General features: G+C 45.3%; 2 protein-coding genes across 2 annotated transcripts in view; one reads left to right on the plus strand and one right to left on the minus strand.

The window, feature by feature from the left end:
• Positions 1-25,303, minus strand: part of RBAK (RB associated KRAB zinc finger) — an 813,856-nt gene that overhangs the window by 590,224 nt on the left and 198,329 nt on the right. The gene's annotated exons all lie outside the window — the stretch shown is intronic.
• On the plus strand, positions 1,578-7,326 carry LOC309854218 (speedy protein E4-like; the record flags this gene model as incomplete). Its single annotated transcript, XM_082713050.1, has 6 exons — positions 1,578-1,692; positions 2,188-2,385; positions 3,235-3,293; positions 3,776-3,861; positions 6,911-7,079; positions 7,264-7,326. 6 exons carry the CDS (start codon positions 1,578-1,580, stop codon positions 7,324-7,326), a joined length of 690 nt encoding a protein of 229 aa, XP_082569176.1.

A 25,303-nucleotide genomic window follows, 5' to 3' on the forward strand; every position in this document is an offset into this window, starting at 1 on the left:
TTTAAAATCTTTGGAGAAACCTGCATATGGTTTTCTGGGTGAACTGGTTTGACTTTATTTATGCTTGGACTGGGCTCCTTAGCTATCCGTAAGTTTGATCGAAGTGCAAAATAAAACTTGAGGCACATCATGAATTAAAGATGTGTTTTTCATCCAAGTTCATACTATGGATCCAAAGCAAGGCTTACACAAAATGTGGACTCAATACTGGCGTCCATCAACAGATGGATGGATAAACTGAAAATGGTATGTATGTATCACTGTTCTTATATGATTGTGAAAGGAACATGTAAAATGCAAACATACACACACACAGAATGGATATTATTCATCTTTAAAAAGGAAGGAATTCTGTCACACACTATAACACAAAGGAGCTTGGAAGACATTTTGTTGAATGAAATAAATCAGAAACATACACATAAAATACTGCATGATTCTACTGATAGGAGCTATCTGAAATAGCCCAATCTCTAGAGACATAAAGTGGAATGGTGCTTGCCAGGGGCTGGGGGAGGGGAGAAGGGGGAGTTCTCCTTCAGTGGGTGCAGAGTTTCAGTTTCAGGGAAGACGAAAAAGTTCTGGAGAAGGATGGTGCTGATGGTCGCACAGAGACCCGAAGGTGCATACTGCTACCAAATCATACCCTCAAAAATGGTTAAAATGGTAAATTTTCAGTCCTGAGGAGAGCGTGAGTGCTCCCCAACCACTGAACACCCACCCACAACACAATGTCAGTAAAACATGGAGCAGAAGAAGTCTACCAAATTAAGCGATTTAAACTAACTTTTTTAAAAAAAAAACTATTTATTTATTTGTCAGAGAGAGAGAGGGAGAGGGAGCGAGTGAGCACAGGCAGAGAGGCAGGCAGAGGCAGAGGGAGAAGCAGGTTCCCCGACGAGCCAGGAGCCTGATGTGGGACTCAATTCCAGAATGATGGATCGTGACCTGAGCCGAAGGCAGCTGCTTAACCAACTGAGCCACCCAGGTGTCCCTTAAACTAACTTTTAATTCCAACAAGTCCATGTACCTGGAACCTTCTTGACATACTTATGTCTGTCTTGTAAGTTCTTACGTTTCGGCCCATCCCAAATTCCCTTGTCTCTTTCCTCCTTCTCCCACCAGATTGTGCCCTGAATTAGGAATAGGAAGGATGGAGAGAGCCCAACATGTGCCAAGAGGGGAGAGAGCCGGGCATCTGCTGGAGAGGAGTAGAGTGATCCAGACCCCTCGAGGACAGTTTTGGAGGATGGTCCAAGGCTGGGTCGGTGGCTGGAAACAGCCCTTACCTCGAGATCCCAAACTGGACACCAGTTTGGCAGTTACGTGTTTCCCTTCAAACTGGTTGCCAGACTGGAATGACCTGTGACATCAGAGGCTTCCGACCTTCCTGATTGGAAGGACCAGATTCCATGGTGCTTGGCAGCAGAGGTGGACAACTGTATCTTCACAGACCTTTTTGCCACTCCTGGCTTTGCCCCAGCTTGGAGAAGGGATCAAGGGCTTGTGTTTGGTCGGAATTTGCCCAGAACAGGGTCTCAGGTTTCTGGGAGGCCAGAAAGAGCTAGGGAGAAATCATGGCTGATGATCAACCTAATCAACCGCATTCCCAGTCTGAGGACCAGAGTCCCCAGCCTAGCACCTCAGGGTACCCCTTCAATGTGGTGGATGATGAAATCCCAGGACCATCAGGTGAGAAAGGAGGAAGAGGAAGGGACTTGAGAGGCTTGGCTAGTGAAGAGGAATGGGTACAAAAGTCAGGAAGGAGTGTCTGAGTAGGGTGTGTGTGACAGGAGAGATCCAGAAAGCCGGGGATTGGAGGAGGAAAGTATAGGAGTTGGGGACAAAACTGTAACCATGGAAGGAATACCCAAGAAGCAGGGAAAGAGGGTTAGGAGATGAGGTCCAAAGAGGAGGTAAAGGAAGAGAGGAAATGATGTCATTATTCCCAGGGGAGAAGTTATCTACAATGAAATTTTGAGGATGGGGGTGGTGAAACAGTGCCAAAGATGAATGGGGACAGATGTGTATCAACAAAGGAGAAAGATGGAAACATGGTTGGGGAGATGTCAATTGTCAGGAAGGCTGGAGAGAATGAAGGGGAAGTTGGGGTTTTTGGAGGGGGAGAAGGGGTGGCTGAATTCCAAAGACAAAAGCCTTATACTGTAGCCTGGTTTCTTCACTCAGCCCCCTGGGTAGACCCCCGCCCCATGCCTGAGTCCCCCACAAGGAAGAGAGGAAGGGATGAGTCAGATGAGGAGACAGGCTCTGGCGCTGAGGACATCTGGGTCGTGGAGTCACTGTGTGGCCTCAAGATGAAGTTGAAGAGACAACGGGTGTCTTCAGTGCTCCCTGAACACCACGAGGTCTTCAAAAAGTTGCTTGGTAAGAAGATCTCCTCCAACCCTCTTCCATTTTCTCTTTAAATTCAAGAAGCTTCCAATGGAAAAGAATTCTCTGAAGGTTGGTGAGCTCTCCATCCTTGGAGGACTCCATAATGATCCGTCACTGGGGAAAAATAAAAATGACAGAGGATTAGGTGAGACTTGGAGAAAGGTCTGTACTTGGGATGAGAAAGCTTGGTCTCAGTTACACTCCTGAGATGTCTTAGTTCTTATTGGTCTTTTGCTTTTTTTTTTTTTATATATTATATTTATTTATTTGACAGAGAGAGAGAGAGAGATCACAATCAGGCAGAGGCAGACAGAAAAAGAGGGGGAAAGCAGGCTCCCCGTTGAGGAGAGAGACTGATGTGGGGCTCGATCCCAGAACCCTGGGATCATGACGTGAGCCGAAGCAGAAGCTTTAAGCATTGGAGCCACCCAGGTTCCCCTTATTGGCCTTTTGACTCTAAATGTCTTTGGCTGTGTGTGTGGAGTTGAGCAGGGGGTGTGGAAATGACATGCCATCTTTAGACACTTATGTCACTGTGGGATGAGAAAATGACAGGGAATGACTGTGGTCTCCGCAGTGGCATGTCCATGCATGATGAGACAGCGTCCCTGTTGACCTCCCATCCAATCTTACAGGTGTGCTCCCTCAGCCTCCCCACGCCGGAAGCCACCAACGTTCCCTGGGCGGTGACTGGTCTTTGCTCCCTTTTGCCCATCAGCCTCACCGCTGGCCACATCCTGGAACTTCTCCAGGAGAGGCATCATTCTCCTCTTTGCCCTGGAACGCTCCCACAGTAACCCCATTGTGCTTGTCAACCTGACCTATGCCCTCTTTTCACAGAGGATCCTGTCATTCAAAAATTTCTGGCCTGGGACAAAAATCTGAGCGTATCCGACAAGGTATCATTGTTCTCCACTCAGATGTGTTCTTGCTCCAACATCTGTCCTGGGGCAGGGCGATGCCTCCAAAACCCTGTCTCCAACCTCATCCTGCCAACACTTCCCGCTGGGGACCTCGTGGTTTCCTGCAGGTCCTCTGGGACCTGAGTCCCAGGCATGCCCCTCTGGCTGTTGCCACCTTAAGTCCCTTCTCTCTCAGCTTGGGTGGGGCACCCCTTGGCTCCAGCTTCTCAGAGACCCTCCAGAGGCCGGCTGTCCTGAAGACAAGCCCTCAGACCAGCACAGCTTGCTATCCTGGGAGCACCATCAACCCTTCCCTTGACTTCTTTGGTTTGCAACCAACCTGTTGACACCAAATAAGCAAATTCACCCAGTCCGTCAAAGCGGGAGAACCTGCTGCAGCCTCATGTCCCCATCCCCCAATGGTTTTCCTCGCCCAGGATGTCACCTCTCTCTGACACTGTGTCTCCTCTTGCCACCAGTATCTCCTGTCTATGGTCATAGCTTACTTCAGCCGTGCTGGCCTCTTCTCCTGGCAGTACCAGCGAATCCATTTCTTCATAGCCCTGTGAGTATTTTTGTCTCATCCCGCAGTACAATTCGCTACCTGGGTGGATTGAGGGGGAAATTGGGACCCTAAACTTTCATCTCCTTTTTTTTTCAAACCATTTGTAACCGTTTATTAAACTACTTTTTTAGAAAAACTGTTGACCCCGTGTGTAAAAACCATAGGATTATAGTATAGTGTTTTTTTAGACTGTTCCTTGTAAACACAAACATCCCTGACGTCAGCCAGGAGAAGCAAACAGAAGACCCTTCTAAGAGGACAGAAGGAAGGAACGGACACGGCCCTGCCCTGAGCAAACAGACTAGCGAAGCAGCCGGTCCTGATCCTCCGTCTATCCCCTTCCCACCGCGATACCAAGAGTAATTGTTTTCCTCTACGAATTCCCAGCACAAATGCCTCGATTCACGCCCCCAAGACTTAGCACAGATCTGTTGTGAGTGTTTCCGCGGGTGTGTCTTACAACACTGTCCCCAAGCCTGCGGGCGCTATGTGCATGAAGTCCTTCAAAGCTCTGGTCTCCTCCTCCACTCTCCAGGGCCAGTGGTATTCTGGGTCAAGGCAAGGCTTCTGAGCTTGGATCCAACCCTTTCGTCTTCGTCCGATTTGCTCATCCCCTTGGTGTTTCAACCTTCTAAGGACACTTCCTTCTGTTCCTATATTGCGTTTTCTGTCTAGATAATTTTGCACCTATACCTGAGAAAACGACTTGCCCTCAAGGTCAACTTCAACTCCCAAATCTTCAGATGCTCCCCCCTTCCCCGCCCCGCCAACCTCCCTGACTTCTGCACCGCAGCAGCACTTCTGTTAAAATCCAAGTGTCATGGAGATTCTGGACTATGGTTATTTCCTATCCACTCACCGCTCCACCCCCCTGTCCCCTTCCCCAATCCCATTAGACTCGATGCCTGCAGGACTTGTCAACATATTACCACACTCTCAAAGCACTGCAGAATTCCTTCTGTTTTGCATAGGTTTAAGTTATGTTGGGACTAGGAGGTGATCAGTATTGCACTTGAACATGAGAAAAAGCATCATTTATTCATTCAACAAATACATATAGAGTACACCTTATGGACCAAGGACATGAGGCAATGGGAAGAGAGGTTCAAGAAGTGCGTGTTGAATTAATGCACCCAATGAACCCAGTCCTGTATTAGTCATATGGTAGGAAAGTCATGGTTACAGAATAGAACAGGGTCAGCTCCTGCCCATGAGAGATGTATATGGCCTTGCTCTATGGGAAGACAGGTTTGTGCACAAACTCGCTAAAGGGAAGGGGTGGGTGTGGGTGTTCCCCCACAGGACATGCCCTCAGGCTTCCCATTGAGTTCCCTCTCCATCCTCAAGCTAGGAGAAGTCTCTGCCGAGCCATGCCTTCCTTTTTTAAAATTTTTTTATTTTTAATTTTTTATAAACATATATTTTTATCCCCAGGGGTACAGGTCTGTGAATCACCAGGTTTACACACTTCACAGCTCTCACCAAAGCACATACCCTCCCCAATGTCCTTAATCCCACCTCCTTCTCCCAACCCCCTCCCCCCAGCAACCCTCTGTTTGTTTTGTGAGATTAACAGTCACTTATGATTTGTCTCCCTCCCAATTCCATCTTGTTTCATTGATTCTTCTTCTACCCAATAAAGCTCCCATGTTGCATCACCACTTCCTCATATCAGGGAGATCATATGATAGTTGTCTTTCTCTGCTTGACTTATTTCGCTAAGCATGATACGCTCTAGTTCCATCCATGTTGTCGCAAATGGCAAGATTTCATTTCTTTTGATGGCTGCATAGTATTCCATTGTGTATATATACCACATCCTCTTGATCCATTCATCTGTTGATGGACATTTAGGTTCTTTCCATAGTTTGACTATTGTGGACATTGCTGCTATACACATTCGGGTGCACGTGCCCCTTTGGATCACTACGTTTGTATCTTTAGGGTAAATACCCAGTAGTGCAATTGCTGGGTCATAGGGCAGTTCTATTTTCAACATTTTGAGGAACCTCCATGCTGTTTTCCAGAGTGGCTGCACCAGCTTGCATTCCCACCAACAGTGTAGGAGGGTTCCCCTTTCTCCGCATCCTCGCCAGCATCTGTCATTTCCTGACTTATTGATTTTAGCTATTCTGACTGGCGTGAGGTGGTATCTCATTGTGGTTTTGATTTGTATTTCCCTGATGCCGAGTGATATGGAGCACTTTTTCATGTGTCTGTTGGCCCTCTGGATGTCTTCTTTGCAGAAATGTCTGTTCATGTCCTCTGCCCATTTCTTGATTGGATTATTTGTTCTTTGGGTGTTGAGTTTGCTAAGTTCTTTATAGATTCTGGACACTAGTCCTTTATCTGATATGTCGTTTGCAAATATCTTCTCCCATTCTGTCAGTTGTCTTTTGATTTTGTTAACTGTTTCCTTTGCTGTGCAAAAGCTTTTGATCTTGATGAAATCCCAGTAGTTCATTTTTGCCCTTGCTTCCCTTGCCTTTGGCGTTGTTCCTAGGAAGATGTTGCTGCTGCTGAGGTTGAAGAGGTTGCTGCCTGTGTTCTCCTCAAGGATTTTGATGGATTCCTTTCGCACATTGAGGTCCTTCATCCATTTCGAGTCTATTTTCGTGTGTGGTGTAAGGAAATGGTCCAATTTCATTTTTCTGCATGTGGCTGTCCAATTTTCCCAGCACCATTTATTGAAGAGGCTGTCTTTTTTCCATTGGACAGTCTTTCCTGCTTTGTCGAAGATTAGTTGACTGTAGAGTTGAGGGTCTATTTCTGGGCGCTCTATTCTGTTCCATTGATCTATGTGTCTGTTTTTGTGCCAGTACCATGCTGTCTTGATGACAGCTTTGTAATAGAGCTTGAAATCCGGAATTGTGATGCCACCAACTTTGGCTTTCTTTTTCAATATCCCTTTGCCCTCTTGATGACTGAGTGGCACTCTGTGACACTGGGTAATAAGCAACCTATGTCCTTGCTGGGAAGCTGAGCTCAGGTGGGGGAGGGGCATCCTTCCCGTCCTGCTCCTGACCAGCCACCTGATGTCTCTCTCCAGCTACCTGGCCAGTGATATGGAAGAGGATAACCAGGCCCCCAAACAGGCCATCTTTTCATTCCTCTATGGGAAGAACCGGTCCGAGCGACCCTTGTTCCACAAACTGAGATTCCAATTTATACGATCCATGAACTGGAGGACCAGGGTGTCCCGAGAAGAGTGTGAAGAGGTAGGTTGGCTGGAGGGATTTGGGGTGTGGGGCCCAATGGGAGAGAGAGGAGGTGCAGCGAGGGACATGGGGATTTGGGACCAGAAAGAATTAAGGGTCTGGACGACAGGAGGGAACAGGGCGGGGGTCGCGGGGGCAGGGCCCATCTGGAAGTTGTGTTCTCATGGGGCCGCTTGTGTTCTAGATCCAGGCTTTTGATCCAGACCTGTGGGTGTGGGGGCGAGACCGCCTCACTCTGATGCCCTAGGTCTCCTAGGGCCATGGAGGCCTGAGGTCATCGGCCTAAGGGAAGGTAGGTCTCTGTCCTCATGGGACCAGGCACAATGATTTCTTGTGTAATGAGGAGATCTGAGGAATCCAGTAGCTGAGCCCACGCTCCTCTCCCTAGCCCCACACGTCAGCCTTCCATGAGTTATGAGGTGGAAGCCGTACATGCACTCAGGTCCCAGCCACGAGCTGACAACCCCACAGAGCCATGACTCAGGGAGACATGCGGGAGGCCAGACCTCAGGAAAACCAGTTTGTCACAGAAGCATGGACTTGGCTGAAATAATTCCATTGAAACCAATTTGGCCCAGATGATAGCTTGAGGAAATGTTGACTTTCTGTGAAAAGGGAGCAAGTTTCCAATTTTTTCCCCTACATTGTGTTTTTACTTTCTCTTTCATGCCTCAGAGATATGAATTCTGGGGACTTATTTACAACAAAGTAAATGTCTAACAATAGGACATCGGATGGAACAGTCTATCTATCCAATAATAAAAGATAAATTAGGACTAGCTGTGCGTTCATCCAGATTTGCTTGCTACACATTGCTGATGTCAGATGACATCTGTCAGTCCTATGTGACCCTGCCCACTTTTGGACGAGTCTCTCATCTCCTTCCATTACATCTTTCCCCTCAGGTTCACAGTCAAGGAGTTTGTCAGAATGAGTGAACCTTCAGAAATACTAGTTTCAGGGTGCCTGGGTGGATCAGTGGGTTAAGACTCTGTCTTTGGCTCAGGTCATGATCCCAGGGTCCTGGGATCGAGCACCACATCAGGTTCTCTGCTCAGCCGGGAGCATCCTTCCCCCTCTCTCTCTGCCTGCCTCTCTGCCTACTTGTGATCTCTGTCTGTCAAATAAATAAATAAAATCTTAAAAAAAAAAGAAATACTAGTTTTTAGCATAGCTTATTGTGATCAGCATGTATAGTTATAGATTTGGGCAGAGGATTAAGTAAAGGTTTGGTTTAAATAATGTGAACTAGTTCTCAGTCCATTCGGGCTCCCACAACGAAGTACTACATGGCGTTGAGCAACAGACATTTATTTCTCATGGTTTGGAGGCTGGAAGTCTGAGAGCAGGGTGCCGGACCCTTTACAAGGTTGCAGACTAAGTGGGTTCTGAGTTATGTCACTGGGGTCTCTTTTATCAGAGCACTACTGCCATTGTTGAGGGCCCCCCCATGACCCAATCATCCCAAAGACCTCATCTTATAGCACCATCACCTTGTGGGTTAGGATCTCAAGGTACAAATTTGATGGAGGTGAAGAGACAAACATTCAGACCATGTAGCACTGACCAAATTTAGGACTAGGTCTTATGATTAAACATTAGGATCTAGGGTTAGAATGGAGGATTATGTGGTCTCATGGTTCATGATGTTGATGTTTGCAGTATGGTTCTTTGTTCAGACTTTATGTAGCACAAAAGGTCCAAGGTGAGTTTCAGGTCTAAAGCAACATTCTCTCAAGTTTGTTTGTTTTGTTGTTGTGGTGGTTTTGTTTTTGTTTTATTTTTAAAGATTTTATTTGTCAGAGACAGAGAGAGAACACAGGCAGTGAAGTAGCAGGCAGAGGGAGAAGCAGGCTTCTCATTTGAGCAAGGATCCTGATGTGGAACTCATTCCCGGGTACCTGAGTTGAAGGCAGACGCTCAACTGCCTGAGCCACCCAGGCGACCCTCAAGTTTGCTTTACTCCCTGAGCAGAATCACCTAGAGTCCTGGCTATCAAACAGATAACCGCATGTGACATTAGGCTCATGAAAAAATTGGGGCGGGGTCAGGATCACCAAAGTCCAAGAGTCATAACTGAAAATGAATTGGGGTTTAGAATGAAGGATTAGAGATAAAGTTGGATTTATGAATTAGTCTAAATTCTGGTTCGAACTGACCAAGATGTCTGGAGTGTTGACTCCTTGTGATCTGACTTCCTCTCTTTCTCTCAATTTCAGATCCTTGAGCCCTGGGAGACGCAGATTTACAGCAGGAAATCAATCTAGACACTGACAACAGGCATGAGGAAGGAAGAGAGGAATCTCTTGTGCAGATAATCTAGAAGAATCCAAAACCTTATAAAATTAGCTTAAGGGAATTTTCACATTGTACTCCGAGGAGCTGGGAGTACTTCCAGGAGTCCAGAGAAGGACAATAAGAAACCAGGCTTTTTTTCAAGATCCACCCTCTCTTGGGGTGCTACCAAATATTTCAGATTAATTCAAATCTCCCTTGAGGTAGGAGTTGGAGATCCTCTTTTTTATGCATTGGGACACAAACAAGGAGGAGATTAATTCAAAAATATGAAAGGAGAGACAAAGGATTATAATCGCCTAATATTATGCCATGAATTTCATTGGTATATTTTGAAAATGTTGTCCTTAGACCTATTTTATTTATTCTTATATTTTATATGTATGTATTTATTTTTAAAAGTTCTGAAATAGTCATAGTTTTCAAAACATGTTCCTACAAAGTTTTGTGATGAGAATACACCTCTAGATAAAATATTGTTGACATATTCGGCATAGGTTTTTGTGTTTTTACTATAGCTATATATCAATTACACTTATAACTAGGTAGGTGAATCCCTCAAGTTGTTATTACTGTAAATGTTTATTTGACATGTAGTCTTCATTATTAAATTGTGGGAATCAGTTGTAATTCTTTTACTTGCCTGGATGACACGTTTGTAAGTTGTTTTATGTTATTTTAGGTTATTAAAGAGGACACTGCAATGTGTCTCTTGAGGAAACTACAAAGATTTGTGATGAGAATACACCTGTAAATAAAATATTGTTGACATATTCGGGATAGGTTTTTATGCTTTTACTATATATAGCTATATATCAATTACACTTATAACTAAGTAGGTGATTCCCTCAAGTTGTTATTCCTGTAAATGTTTATTTGACATGTAGTCTTCATTATTAAATTGTGGGAATCAGTTGTATTTCTTTTACTTGCCTGGATGACGCGTTTGTAAGTTGTTTTATGTTATTTTAGGTTATTAAAGACACTGCAATGTGTCTCTTGAGGAAACATAATAAAGATAAAAGTCTTCATCTTCGTGGTGTTTGTGGTCATCTCAATTGGTCTTACTGTTCACTGTCCAATGATACTCTTTCTTAATGGGGTTGTGATTATTCAGCCACACTTCTTACCGTTGAAAAATAAGTGTAAGCTTTTTTTTAGTGAGGATGTGGGTGGGTTTTTTTTTTAAGATTTTATTTATTTATTTGACAGAGAGAGATCACAAGTAGGCAGAGAGGCAGGCAGAAAGAGACAGGGGAAGCAGGCTCCTCTCTGTGCATAGAACCGGATGCGGATGCGGGCGGTCTCGATCCCAGGACCCTGAGATCATGACCTAAGCCGAAGGCAGACATTTAACCCACTTAGCCACCCAAGCGCCCCAAGTGTAAGTTACATTTTATGCAGAAAAAAAAAAAAACCAAGATAAAGTGAACCCTGAGCTTGTGTCTTAAAGCAAGAAACAAGGCAAAGATATTGAGGCAGGAAAAGGGAAAGAAGGAAGACAGAGCTAGGGGACCTAGATAATCTGAAATTCACAACAATGGCAACGTGCCTCAGTGAGAGTATGCATTTTAGGCGATGATCCATGGCAAGCAGACCCACAGGTGCAAGGGAGCACCCTTCTTTGGTAGAAGGAAAATCTACAGTATGGGATGAAATAGAACAACTGGAAAGAAATGAGGCTTTGGGAGAACATTCTGAGAAACACAGTAAGATAGGAGGAGCTAAAGCTGTCAAATAAGAGAGGCATGGAGAAGAAAGAGTTAATGGCAGGAATCCTGAATATTGGAGGAAACCATCTTGGGAGATGGTAGCACCAGAGAATACTGGGGCTGTCTCAAATACCAAGCTTCAGTGTCCTCGGGAAGCATCCCATGGATGTCTTGGCACATAGATGCATATCACCCGTCATGAAGCTCACCTGAGCTTGGTGACCAGAGTTTTTATAGGGGTTTCATTATGCAAGTGTGATTAACTCCATCATTTGTCATACCTCGAACACAGTCTCCAACTCTCTTCCTTCCCCTAGAGATTGGGCTGATATCAAGTGGTTCAAAGCCCCACCCCTGTTGGGGTTCCTGGTATGGCTGGCCCTATCCTGACTCATCTCATTAGCACAAACTCAAGTTTGGTCCACGGGGCCCAGTGTGAGTAACAAACACTCCTATCACTCAGGATTCCAAAGATGTAGAGGTTCTCTCCCAGGGAGCATGGAGGGAGAAGTATCTGAAAAATTATTTATACAACACACTGGCTACGGTAGGAGATTGGCAAAACTCAGGTAGTCAGGGAAGGTAACAGTTTGGGGACAGATCTATCACAGGAGATGTTGGAAAAGTTGAACAAATAAGGATTGAAATAATGGGGCCTCATGGGGATTTGGAATAGCTTGGGAGATGTGAGATATTTAGGAGATGAACACAGCACTCTATAGAGGAACAAGAAGCAATGGAGTAAAGAGAAACCAAAAGGAAAATTGTGTGTGTGTGTGTGTTGGGGTTGGGGTTGGGGTGCAGTTCTGATAAATGAGATGAACTCCTAAGCCTGGAGCAATTTCAGAAAGTGAAACCACCAAGGTCCGAAGAGCCACACGGACATCAGCATCTGATTACAGCAGCTCAAGGAGAGGGATGGCATTCAGAATTGGGACACAGTTGATGGACTGGGAACAGCAGAGGCTAGATTCTGCAGACACGGAAACAAAGAGGAGAAACAGTATGGCAGCTTGGAAACAGATATAACACATGAGACACCTAGGACTTAAAATGTATATTTAAGATGCTTTAGGTCTCTGCAAGGTGGCAGGTAAAGGCAGATTAGGAAACAACTCAAATGAGGAAAGACCTGAATGTAAAGGCACAAGAAACAGGACGGTGGATGCACATAATAAAGCAGTAAAAAACAGACGAGAAAGCAAACAGTCCGGTGACTGATGCCAGGTGAGAACTGGGAGTGCTTGGGAACACTGGAGCAGAACATGGTGGTTTCAGCCTGAACACCTAGAGAAACTGAGATCACGACGGATCCAGTTGAAGAGAAGGGGGAGCCGAGGCTGCTGAGAAGGGGGTGAAGCTTAAGAGACTTGGAGGATAAAGAGAGGGACCAGCTGAGAAAGTGGGAGAGGCTAGAGGCCACCGAAGGCTGAGAAGGAATACGGATCCAGGGAGGTGGTTCGGAAGTGTGAGCTGATGGCAGAAGCACGTGTGGCTCCCAGAGCACAGAAGAGTCAGAGCAGCCAAGCTTCTGGAACCGGAAAGCATCCAGGGCTATAGGTGGCTGCTGAGGGGAGGTCAGGAGGCAGCAACAGCAAAGTTCAGCCACACAGCAGAGGAGCAGCGGGCTTGTCCTGAGAAGCAGGAGTGATGGAAGAAGGCCAGTGCCTGGAGATGGAAAAGTAGGAGAGTGGTGGGGATCGGGGGTGTGATGTGGCTCAGTCAGTGAAGCAGCTGCCTCGGCTCGGGTCATGATCTCAGGGTCCTGGGATCGAGCCCCGCATGGGGCTCTCTGCTCAGCAGGGAGCCTGCTTACCCCCCACCCTCCACCTGCCTCTCTGCCTACTTGGGATCTCTCTCTGTCTGTGTCAAATAAATAAGACTGAGTGACAAACAAGGAGGAGCTGCTTTGTGAAGGGGAAACACGGAGAAAACTAGAAAGAAATAGGAGCAGGGACTCAGGAAGAGTCCCGCGGGCAACTCCGGGGCGCCTGTCCCAGTAGCTACTCCCATTCTCTCAGCTTCTCCCTCAGCAGGCAGCCACGTTCCCTCTACCGCTACTCTCATCCTAGATAAGGCGGGGCTGTCTTTTTCTTTTCAGTTTTCCCCTTTATTTCTCCTTTCCTTCCTTTCTCTTTAACTTTCCTCTTCCTTCCTTTTCCCTTCCCTATATTTCCCTCCCCTCCCCTTGCCTTTTTTCTTTTTAAATGTGGCTTTTTCGAGACGTCCCCTAACTTGTAGGCTCTTGAACTCCTTCTGTTTTGCATAGGTTTAAGTTATGTTGGGACCTGGAGGTGATTAGTATTGCACTTGAACATGAGAAAAAGCATCATTTATTCATTCAACAAATACATATAAAGTACACCTTATGGACCAAGGACATGAGGCAATGGGAAGAGAGGTTCAAGAAGTGCGTGTTGAAGTAATACACCTAATGAACCCAGTCCTGTATTAGTCTATTAGTCATTTGGTAGGAAAGTCATGGTTACAGAATAGAACAGGGTCAGCTCCTGCCCATGGGAGATGTATATGGCCTTGCTCTATGGGAAGACAGGTTTGTGCACAAACTAGCTAAAGGGAAGGGGTGGGTGTGGGTGTCCCCCCACAGGATGTGCCCTCAGGCTTCCCATTGAGTTCCCTCTCCATCCTCAAGCTGGGAGAAATCTCTGCCCAGCATGCCGTCTTTTTTTTTTTTTTTTAATTTTTTATGAACATATATTTTTATCCCCAGGGGTACAGGTCTGTGAATCACCAGGTTTACACACTTCACAGCACTCACCAAAGCACATACCCTCCCCAATGTCCATAATCCCACCCCCTTCTCCCAACCCCCCTCCCCCCAGCAACCCTCAGTTTGTTTTCTGAGATTAAGAGTCACTTATGATTTGTCTCCCTCCCAATTCCATCTTGTTTCATTGATTCCTCTTCTACCCACTTAAGCCCCCATGTTGCATCACCACTTCCTCATATCAGGGAGATCATATGATAGTTGTCTTTCTCTGCTTGACTTATTTCGCTAAGCATGATACGCTCTAGTTCCATCCAGAGGTGTGAAAAAGACACTTCCACGGAAGAAAAAGGCAACCTACAGGATGGGGAAAATATCTGGCAATCATGTTTCTGGTAAAGCCTCATTCTAGAATACAGAGAGAACTCTTCAAACCCACCCAACAACAGAAACCAACAAGATTCAAAATGGGCCAAGGACTGGAACAGACATTTCACAAAGACGACACACACGTGTCCAAGGAGCATGTGGGAAGATGATCAACGTCACCAGCCATTAGGGAAATCAAATCAAAGCCACAGTGAGTTACCACCTCCCGTCCCTTAGCATGGCTACTACCAAAATGCCTACAAATAACACGTGTTGGAGAAATCGGAACCCTCGTGCACTGCGCTGGAATGCAAACTGTGGGAGCCACTACAGCCAGGAGAGCTCCTCAAAAATTAAAAATAAATCTGGCATTAATTTCCCATATGATCCAGCAAGTCCACTTTTGGAGACACGCTTAAAAGAACCAGAAGTAGGGTCTTAGAGAGGAATTTATACACCCATGCTGCATCATTCCCAATAGCGAAAATGCAAAAGTGACCCAAGTGTCCACTGACAGATAAAGAGACAAGCAGAATGCAGGCCACACATACAATGCAAGCAATATTCGGACTTAAAAAGAAGATTCTGGCATCTGTTCCAACATGGATGGACTCTGAAGACACGATGCTCAGAGAAACAAACCAGTGACAAAAAGACAAACACTGGATGAGTCCACTTAGGTGCTGAGAATAGTCACAATCAGAGCGACAGAGAGGACAACACTTGCAGGGGACAGGGGGAGTTGAGGCATTACTCTGTAATGGGGATGAAGCTTCAGTTTTACAAGATGAGAAGTGTTCTCGAGACGGATGGTTGGTGGTGGTTGCACAAGCACATGAAAGTACTTCATGCCCGTGAGCTGTATGTTTTAAAGGTAAAATGGTAAATTTCATGTTACATGTAACTTATCACAATTAAAAAAAAAAAAGGAAGAAAAAAACTGAAGTAGTGTCTACCAGCATTTCCCTAGTCCTGAAACTTCTAGAGCTCTGCAGTCATCCCCTCCGTAAAGAAAAGAGTGAAATGGGATTATTAGTTAAGTATATTCACACGAGCTATCAGGAATTCCTCTCTCAAAAACTGAAATATTTAAAAAAATCTAGAATCATCAGCTAATTGCGGAAAACGGTGTGAATTAAAGATAGGTATCAAGGTGAGCAGCTAAACTATGACAGAACCAATTTCATAAAGGAAACAACTTCTATTGATTTGTATTTTTCAATAAATTTAGCAGGACACGGTTTCCAAAAAATGAGAACATTCTCCAAAAAATAGCCAGCAGAGATTACTTAGAAATTAAAGATCAAATTGTTGAATCTTTTTAAAAACCCCCAAGTAAGACTTACGTAACAAATGGGACACAGAATATCTAATTTAGGAATTGTCTCCGATAACAAGACATTGAAATGATGAAATAAAGCTTGAGATACAAAAGCCAGATCGAACAGATTCCACTTTCAGAAAGAGAAAACTAGAAGGACGAACACAAAGAATCAAAGGCAGAACAAAAAATGATACGTGAGCTGAAGAATCACACAAGCCTTCATGTCACAAGGGGCCATTCAATTTGCAAACAAGAATACTGGGGGGGGCGGAATACAGATCTACAAATTTCCCAATAAAATGCCCCACACCAAAAAAATGGAGGAAAAAAAATGCTAAAAAGGTACAGGTGGGGGGAAAAACACCACTGACCCTGGAACCTGCCATTCTACTTCTCACCTGAGAAAAACCCTTGGACAACTGTCCACGGCTTGTGAAAGAAAAAGAATTTCAAACCCAGAACTGTATGCCAAACCAAGCTATCGTTTCGGCCTCCAGATATCAGAATCTTGCAAGAAAGCAGGACAACTGATTATCACAGGAGACACTTTCCTCTAAATGTTCAAGATATCCTCTGCCGGAAGCAAGCGAGAGGGCCACCCCAGAGGGCCATGGGGATGCTGGAGCCTCCTGAAGGGGGTGTTTCCGATGCCACTGCTGCAAGCAGTGGTGCTCCGGACTGCCGACACACGACTCCTGTTTCAGAAGAAAAGTGCTCAGCAGACGCGTCCCATCACCGTGTTTACAAAACATGTATCAACACAGGGTTTTCTACCCATGACGGAGGTGCCACAGCCGAGACTGCCCGAGACTAAAGGAGTTGAGCCAACAGAAAATCCACAGCAGGACACTGTAGTCGATCCGGGCCAAGTGAGCTGATGAACTGCCACGGAGAGTCACAACTTTTTGGGTTCAGTGAGTCCACAAGGCAAGGATGGGAGGGGTCAGAAGACTGACCACGTGATCAGCACGACGGCTTGATACCACTCGTATCAACACCAACATCCAAAACGAGATGTCAGCAAACAGAATCCAACACCAGAATGAAAAAAATAATATATAATCTCTAAGTGGTGCTTATGCCAAGAATACTGACTCGTTCAATCTTCGGAAATCCATTCATGTAATAGGCTACTCTAATATGGCTAAGAAAACACTTTTATCACCACTAAGAAGCTGAAAAAGCCTCTGACAATGTTCAAAATACATACCTGATATAAAAAACCCTCAAGAAACTAGGAGTGGATACTTCACTAGCATGAATGTGTGTATACACACACACTCTCATACCCAAATACACAGAGTATGTGTGATACATGTACAATCTGAATCACAGGAGAGCACACACAAGTTACAGAGACACAGCTGCACAGGCACGGGCATGTTTACGCAGTCTTCTCAGTTCTCAAGTCAGGGTTTTACTTAATGGACAAACGTAAGAGACAATCCCAGTAAGGTCAGTAACGAGGCAAAATGTTCACTGCCTCCAGCTGGAGAAAACAACTAGGCATATGAATCAACAGAGAGAGTAAAACTATTTCTATTTGCAACGGATATGCTCTACCCCAAAACTCAAGAGAATCAACAACAAAACCAACTCAATGAAAGAACAGTGTTACATAAAATCAGGATATACAAAGCAACAGGCCCGGGGGAGCCTGGCTGGCTCAGGTGGAAGAATGTGTAATTCTTTATTTTATTTTATTTTTTTTAAAGATTTTATTTATCCATCTGACAGAGATCACATGTACGCAGAGAGGCAGGCAGCGAGTGATGAAGGGAAGCAGGCTCCCTGCCGAGCAGAGAGCCCGATGTGGGACTCGATCCCAGGACCCTGGGATCATGACCTGAGCCGAAGGCAGAGGCTTTAACCCATTGAGCCACCTAGGCACCCCAAGAATGTGCAACTCTTGATCCCAGGGCTGTCAGTTTGAGCCCCACGTTGGGTGCAGACTTAAATAAACTTACAACAAAGAAAGGAAGAAAGAAAGAAAAAGAAAAATATTTTTAAAAAACTCAAACAAACCCAACAGCCCTTGTTACATTAACAGACTAAGAAGATATAATTCAAGCATATACACAGTTCATGGAGTAACAGAAAAGATAAAAGCGTTAACAAGAAATGTACAAAATCTATATAGGAAAGCTTTAAAACACTCCTGAAAGGCACAGAAGCACACCTGAAAAAAAGGAATGATGTTCTTTGTTCCTGGATGGGTCAACACTAAGATATAAATCACTCTGCCCTCAATTACTTAACAGATATGTGATCCCAACAAAAATACCAAAAGCTTTCTTCCTTGAACTATGTGAGCTGGCACTAAAGTTCATATGAGGGCAGAAAAAATCAAGAACTAGGAAAATCTCCAAAAAAAAAAAAAAAAAAGCTGTGTAGGGGACCTAATCCCTACCAGATTTAAAACACAACCTTTATGATTAAAAGGGTTTGGTGTCAGCATACGGATGGAGATAGGTCAGTGGATCAGAGCACAAAGTCTAGAAGTAGACTTGTATGATGACATGACATATCACGAGGACCTGTGATATTATAATACATTATAACAATCCACTGATTTTTAATGAACAGTGTTAGAGGAACTATAGTCATTTGGGCATGGATGAAACTGCATCCATACTCCACACCATGAAAGAAAAAAGTCCAACTGGATCAGTGATCTAAATATAAAATATTAAACCACACAGAAAAACAAAATGGGTGAATTTTCCTATAACCCAATGTGGGGAAAAGTTTCTAACTATGATTCAAAATACAGGCAGGCATTAGGACTGCTTTCAACAAAGACAGACAAGAATCAGATTTACCCTGCCTCCTGAAAGGACACCAAAAAACAGAATATACAAAGCAGTGGCTTTCTTTTTTTATTATCTTTTTTAAGATTTTATTTATTTATTTGACAGACAAAGATCACAAGTACGCAGAGAGGCAGGCAGAGAGAGAGGGGTAAGCTCAATCCCAGGGGCTCAATCCCAGGACCCTGAGATCATGACCTGAGCCAAAGGCAGAGGCTTTAACCACTGAGCCACCCAGGTGCCCTCAAAGCAGTGGCTTTTAAGACACGGATCTTGAAGCAATAAAGGGCAGCAATGAAGAACAGGAATCAGAGATAGGATATCAACAAGGAGAGGCCTCTGGTTACTGCCCTGAGAGTTCCCAGCCCTGGAGCAGGGAGGGAGAACCGAGAAGAGGCGAGGAGGGTTGACAAACTGGGGGAAACATGCAGGGAAGGACAAGCCACCACAGAAAATGACACATCTACTGAAATGGGCCTAGAACTGACCCAGATGTTACAAGTGGCACTGATCATTAAAATAGTTGATTACCGTATTCCTTATGTTCAAAACATCTGAGTAGGAACAGGAAAGATATTTTAAAAGACTCAAACTGAACTTCTACAGATAAATACTACAATGTCTGAGAAAGTTAACACCCGACTAGATTAACACAGCACCAAAAAAAAGATCAGTGAACACGAAGAACAGCAACAGGAGCTTTTATAAAATGAAACACACAGAGAAAAAGGAATTGGAAGAGAACAAAGAATATCAGTGAGTTGTGAGACGACTTCAAGCTGCGTAACACACACGGAAAAGGAGTCGCTGAGGACAGATGGAGGGAGGTGGGGGGAATATTTGAAGGAATACGGTCAAAAATTTCCCAAAGTTGATGAAAATCATAAATACAGATCCAAGAAGTTCAATGACCCACAATCACAGAGACCGGAGGAAAGCAATACCAAGACACAGCATAACCAAACTGCTCAAAACCAGGGATAAAGAGAAAAGTTCAAAAGCATCTAGAAGAAAAACCAAAAACCATAGGACAAACGTAGGAATGGAGAGGATGACATCACATTTCTCTTGGGAACAATGGAAGTGGGAAGACAATAGGGGAACACATCTGATGTACAGGAGAAAACCCAGCAAAGCTCCCCTGAAACTGTAAGATTTTTTTTTTTTTTTAAGATTTTATCCATTTATTTGACCGACAGAGATCACAAGTAGGTAGGGAAGCAGGCAGAGAGAGAGGAAGGGAAGCAGGCTCCCCGCTGAGCAGAGAGCCCGATGTGGAGCTCGATCCCAGGACCCTGGGATCATGACCTGAGCCGAAGGTAGAGGCTTTAAACCACTGGGCTGCCCAGGTGCCCCGCTCCCCTGAAATTAAAGCCAAGGCAAAAATAAAGGACTTTTCTGACATATAAGAGCTGAAAGATTCAGCAGCAGCTTAAAGTGTCCCAAAATCCAGAAAGAACTTATCAAACTCAACATCCCAAAACCAAATAATCCAGTCATGAAATGGGCAGAGGACATGAACAGACACTTTCCCAAAGACACATACCTAGGTCCAAATGCATGTGCCTTACATGCAAAGATGCACAACGTCACTCATCATGAGGGAAACACAAATCAAAACACAAATCAAAACGAGATCCCACCACACAGCTGTCTCAATGGCTAAACTCAACAACACAAGAAGCAACAGGGGTTGGCGAGGATGCGGAGAAAGGCGAACCTCGTGCACTGCTGGGGGTAATGCAAGCTGGTGCAGCCCCTCTGGAAAACAGTATGGCAGTTCCCCAGAAAGTTGAAAATACAAATACCCTACAATCCAGCAATGACACTCTAGGTTAGGAATTTACCCAAAGGATACAAAAATACAGACTCGAAGGAGAACCTTCGATGTTTTTGGAACCCCGATGTTTAGAGCAGCATGATCGACAAGAGCCAAACTACAGCAAGAGCCCAAATGTCCCCAGACTGATGAATGAAGACGATGTGGTGTATATAAACAATGGATTATTACTCAGCCATCAAAAAGAATGATATCTTACCATTTGCAATGACCTCGATAGAACTAGAGGGTATTATGCTAAGCGAAGTAAATCAGTCAGAAAACGACAAATTTCATACGATTTCACTCACATGATTCATAAATATGGGATTTAAGAAACAAGACAGATGAACATATGGGAAGGAACAAAAGAGGAGAGGGGAATCAAACCATAAGAGAACACGATGAGAGGTGATGGAGGGATGTGGGTGGGGTTGGGCTAGATGGGGGATGGGCATTAAGAAGATGTTTTGATGAGCACCAGGTGTCCTATGTAAGGGATGATTCACTGACCTCTCCTCTTGAAACTAATATTGCACTGTAAGCTTACTCATTAAAATTTAAATAAAAATTTGAAAAAGAAAAAAAAGAACAACTAGAGGTGTTGAAGGAAGTCCTTCAGGCAGAAGGAAAGTAAGAGCAGATAAATAAATAAATAAAATCTTTAAAAAAAAAAAAAAAAAAATCTGTATCTACATAAAGAAATGAAGAGTACCAGAAATGGTAGCTAGGCTATTTTCTTATTCCTTAAAAAATAACTATTTGCTTAAAAATCACTAGTCCTATGGGCTTGATTCTACTTGTAAGAGTAAAATGACACAACAGTGTGATGACCCAGCGGGAGCAATGGAAGTCACAAACTCCCTACATTCTAAGCAATAAATGGTACCTTACCTGAAGATAAACTGTGATGAATTAAAAGTTTCATACAATAAATTGCAAAGCAATCACAAATAACAACTGTGTTAGAGCTAACAACCGCACACAAGACGTAAAATGGGATCATAAAAAATACACAATCGAAAGGAAGACAAAAGCAGGAGAAAGAAACAAAGCCAACAGTAGATGTCCGATGGATCTGACTGTAATTACGTCACCGCTAATCTTCACCAAAACATTCGGGAGAGGGGTGAGGACGAAACCGGGATGCTGAGAATTGAAACGGGAATGAGAGTAAGAATATATTTGCTAAGGAATACTTTGCTGGGACGCCTGGGTGGCTCAGTGGGTTAAAGCCTCTGCCGTTGGCTCAGGTCATGATCCCAGGATCCTGGGATCAAGCCCCACATCTGGCTCTCTGCTCAGCAGGGAGCCTGCTTTCCACCCCCCACTTGTGATCTCTGTCAAATAAATTAGTAAAATCTTAAAAAAAAAAAAAAAAGAATACTTTGCTTTATTATTTACTGCACAACCCAAATGAACAGTAACAGAAGCATCTTAAGAATGGGTAGGCCATTCCCTCAGCCTTAGCTTTTATCCCTGCATCAAACAGGAACAATGAAAACAGGTCTTCTTGGATCACCGAAGTTTGCTGACCCAGCAGGCCCTCGGTTTAGATAAGCTACATGCATGAGCCATATGTTGCAATATTTAATGGTTGTTATTAGAAAAGCTACCCATAACTACATCAACTCCCACAAAGACATTTTCTCAAATCCCAGGAAATCTTGAAAACCCACAAGTAACGAAACAGTCCATTCAAATCATGTAACGGGCGGCACTCTCCTTTTCTGAGACTGTCAGGAACATCAGTCATGTGTTTGCTCTATCCCCACAGCCCTGAGGTAACCTACTATCTGCACACATGAACTCAGAAAAAGACTCTGGGTGCTGATATGACCCCCTAATAATTGTACTTTACATGATAATGTCTCTTATTTCCACATTCCCATTTTAAAATCTGAATCCAGGGGCACCTCGGTGGCTCAGTGGGTTAAGCCTCTACCTTCGGCTCGGGTCACGGTCTCTGAGTCCTAGGATTGAGCCCCACATCGGGCTCTCTGCTCAGCAGGAAGCCTACTTCCTCCTCTCTCTCTGCCTGCCTCTCTACTTGTGATCTCTCTCTCACTGTCAAATAAATAAAATCTGAATCCATATAACCCTTCTGAAATGCATTACAAAGCTAAGCAAGAGAACATATACAAAGACAGGAAAACTCACCTGGGATTCGTTCATTCTCTGCTGCTCTTGGAAAAGCATACAGACTGTTAACGGCTGACCTAGGGAAGCAGAAGAAATAATAGAAATCACGGGTAATGCAGCTTGCCGAGGTGGGAACATCCTGTGTGAGAACCACCAAAGAAAGCTCCTATCCTGTGAACACTCAGAAGGGTCTAAACATGTGAGAAAAGGAGAAACATCAGAGTAGAGCTGTTGTCACTCCCACATATCAGGAGGTGATTAGCAGGTTTCTCTCATTGGTTAATATAAACACCCATTAATTTTTCAAAGACGTTGCCTTCTCTAAATTAATGTTGAAAAGAAAACCCTCTTACACTGTTCACGCATTCTTTGTGACTATTCAAACTGCTGAACATCACGGTATCCACAGGAACAGAAAACACCAGCTCTCTGAAGTGGGATCAACGTGCATCAAGGCATACTTTTGTTTTTACATGAGATCACTTAACTCCGTTATCGCTGCACTTAAGAATCTTTTACTAAAAAAAAAAAAAATCCGTAACAGAGAGAACAGAACCCGGGCCCAGGAGCTGAGTCCTGCGAGCATGCCTACCTCCCGACGCCAACACCCAGAACAAGCCCCCTCCCATCTCAGGCCGTCTCCTCCTGTCAACTCCTCCACGCACGCTGGTCCAGCCCTACACTGGGGGATGCCCCAGGGCACAACCCAGCGGGGTCAGCACAAGCTCCTGCGCGCTTACAGACGCGTCTGGAAACTGGACAGGGAACCAGGGGAGCAAGGGGTAGGGGGGGAAAGGCGGGAACCCCCTGCGCTCCCGGGAAACGTTGAGTCCCACGAGTCTCCAGTCCCGGGGGAGTGCCCAACCCTCCAGGTCCAGCCGCTCGCGCTCTCTCGCCGCCCCGCCCCCCGCAAGACCCGCAAGCGCACGACCTACCACGTCGGGACACGCCGAGCTGCCCCGAGGCTCCCAAGGAATTCGGGGCGGGGGCTGCTCCTCCTCCACCTCCCGGGGCCGCCGTTCCCGCGGAGCCGGTTCTGGGCCCACGGGCAAACTCACTTCAGGTCGACGACCTTCCCGGGTCCCGAATCGGTCTCTAAGGGCCTCCCCATACCGCGGGCGCAGACCGGCCGAGCCCGGGCCGAGCCGCCCTGCTCCGTCGCCGCCGCCACGGCCCGACCCCTCTTGCCCAGCCCGCGGGCTCCGGGGCTCGAGCTCGAGAGTCCCCGCTAGAGCCTCCGCCCGGCCTGCGCGGAGCCGCGCCCGCACAGCTCCGTGCCCGCTGGATGCCGGCGCGACCGGACACCGTGCAGCCCCGTAGGCCCTGGGACCCTTGCCCGCCGGAGGCCAAAGCCTGGGAACCACGGCGAGCGGTGACCTGGGCACGGGCAGGAAGCGAGAGCAACGCGGCAGTACTACGCGTGCGTGAACACGCACACTGGCCGAGCTGCACATGCGCAGGACGGAGGTGGCATTGCACCTGTTGGAGCCCACTCGGGAGCCCGTTAAATACCCGACCTCTGTTTCCCGTGAGTCCAAGCGCCCACATGTTAGGGGACGTCTCGAAAGTCTCCACCCTATCTGGTGCTTTAGAGGCGCTATGCTGAGACTTGACCTCTGGGACCAGGGTCCGGATTTCCCACTTGCCTTTGCTCCTTTTAGGGATCAAGGAAAGGGGTCACCTCGAGTAGTGGGCTGTGTTTACGTCCTGGATCTCTGGTCCTTTCCTTGCCCTGAGATCTATTGGGTTGGCACTGAGATTCCCCACGAGCAGGAGAGGACAAGGAAAGGGTGTATAGTATGCACATCACTGAAATATTACAAGTTTCACTAAAACACTGGTCTACAATTAATATCCAGTCATGACATTAGATATTATCATCCATGGGCACATGGTTTCTCCAAGAAAGGGGAAGAAAATAGAAAACTTAGCTTGTCCAGATTATACAACGAATGCATGAAAACTGTAGAACAATCAGAAATCACGCACAAACCAACCAAACAAACCCAGGTACCTGAGATCTTGCGCATCAAAGAGAATTATGTGTATGTTAGCTGAAAATGTCATTTTTCAAAAATGGGACCATAAGGACGATGCTTTATCAGTATTTTTTGGTGAGATGATGTAATCCTTTTCTTAGCCAATTGCTTCTTAACCAGTAGCGGGTGGTGAGGATTAAAAGTAAAATCTCCTGCCATCCAAGAAATCCTCTCTGCAACTATAGAAATAAGGACAACCACGCTATTGTTTGTTTTTTTTTTTTTAAGATTTATTTTAGAGAGAAAGAGACAGAGCAGGAGGAGGGGCAGAGGGAGAGCTAGAAACTGAATCCTCAGCCAACTCTGTGCAGAGTGTGGAGCCCCATGCAGGACTCGATCCCACAACCCTGAGATCTGTTCCTGAGCTGAAAACAAGAGTCCCCCCGATGACTGAGCCACCCAGACTCCCCTGTTCTATTGTTAAATAACCATTAAACCAGACTGTGTTGCATGTCACAGGCGAACTACTAACAAGACAGCAAGGAGAAAAATGAACCTCGCCTTTTCAATCAGCTCGGCAGATACAATCCATTACCTAGAAGTTCTCCAGCAAAACAATACACCTGCTTCAGGGTCACAGGACTTGCCAGCGGCATTTGCTATAAGTTTTTCATTGTTCATCCTAAATGTACCTTGTCATCTTGGTGCCCATCCGTGCCAGTTGTCTCTGTCCAAAGGAAAAAGAAAACTACTTACCCATTTCTGACAAACAGGTCCTTAAAGCTCAGAGCTAGGTGTCTAGGGCCCACCCTTAACTGTCCTGGTGACAGAGAGACACTACCTTCCTTGAGGTTTACATTTCAAAGAGATGGCTCCCAGGCGCTTAAGAACAATCATCCCCTGTTACCATGCTAGCAAGAAAATGGTTTAGCTTCTAGGAGATTTAGATACATACAAAATCCACAGAGGAAGTTTTCTCCAGGTAACACTCGTTCCAAAGGTAATAGTACTGATTTATGCTAATGATGGGCACATAACCCATTCCT

The sequence above is a fragment of the Mustela nivalis genome (genome assembly GCF_964662115.1).
Source record: "Mustela nivalis genome assembly, chromosome: 19".
Taxonomy (NCBI): Eukaryota; Metazoa; Chordata; class Mammalia; order Carnivora; family Mustelidae; genus Mustela; species Mustela nivalis.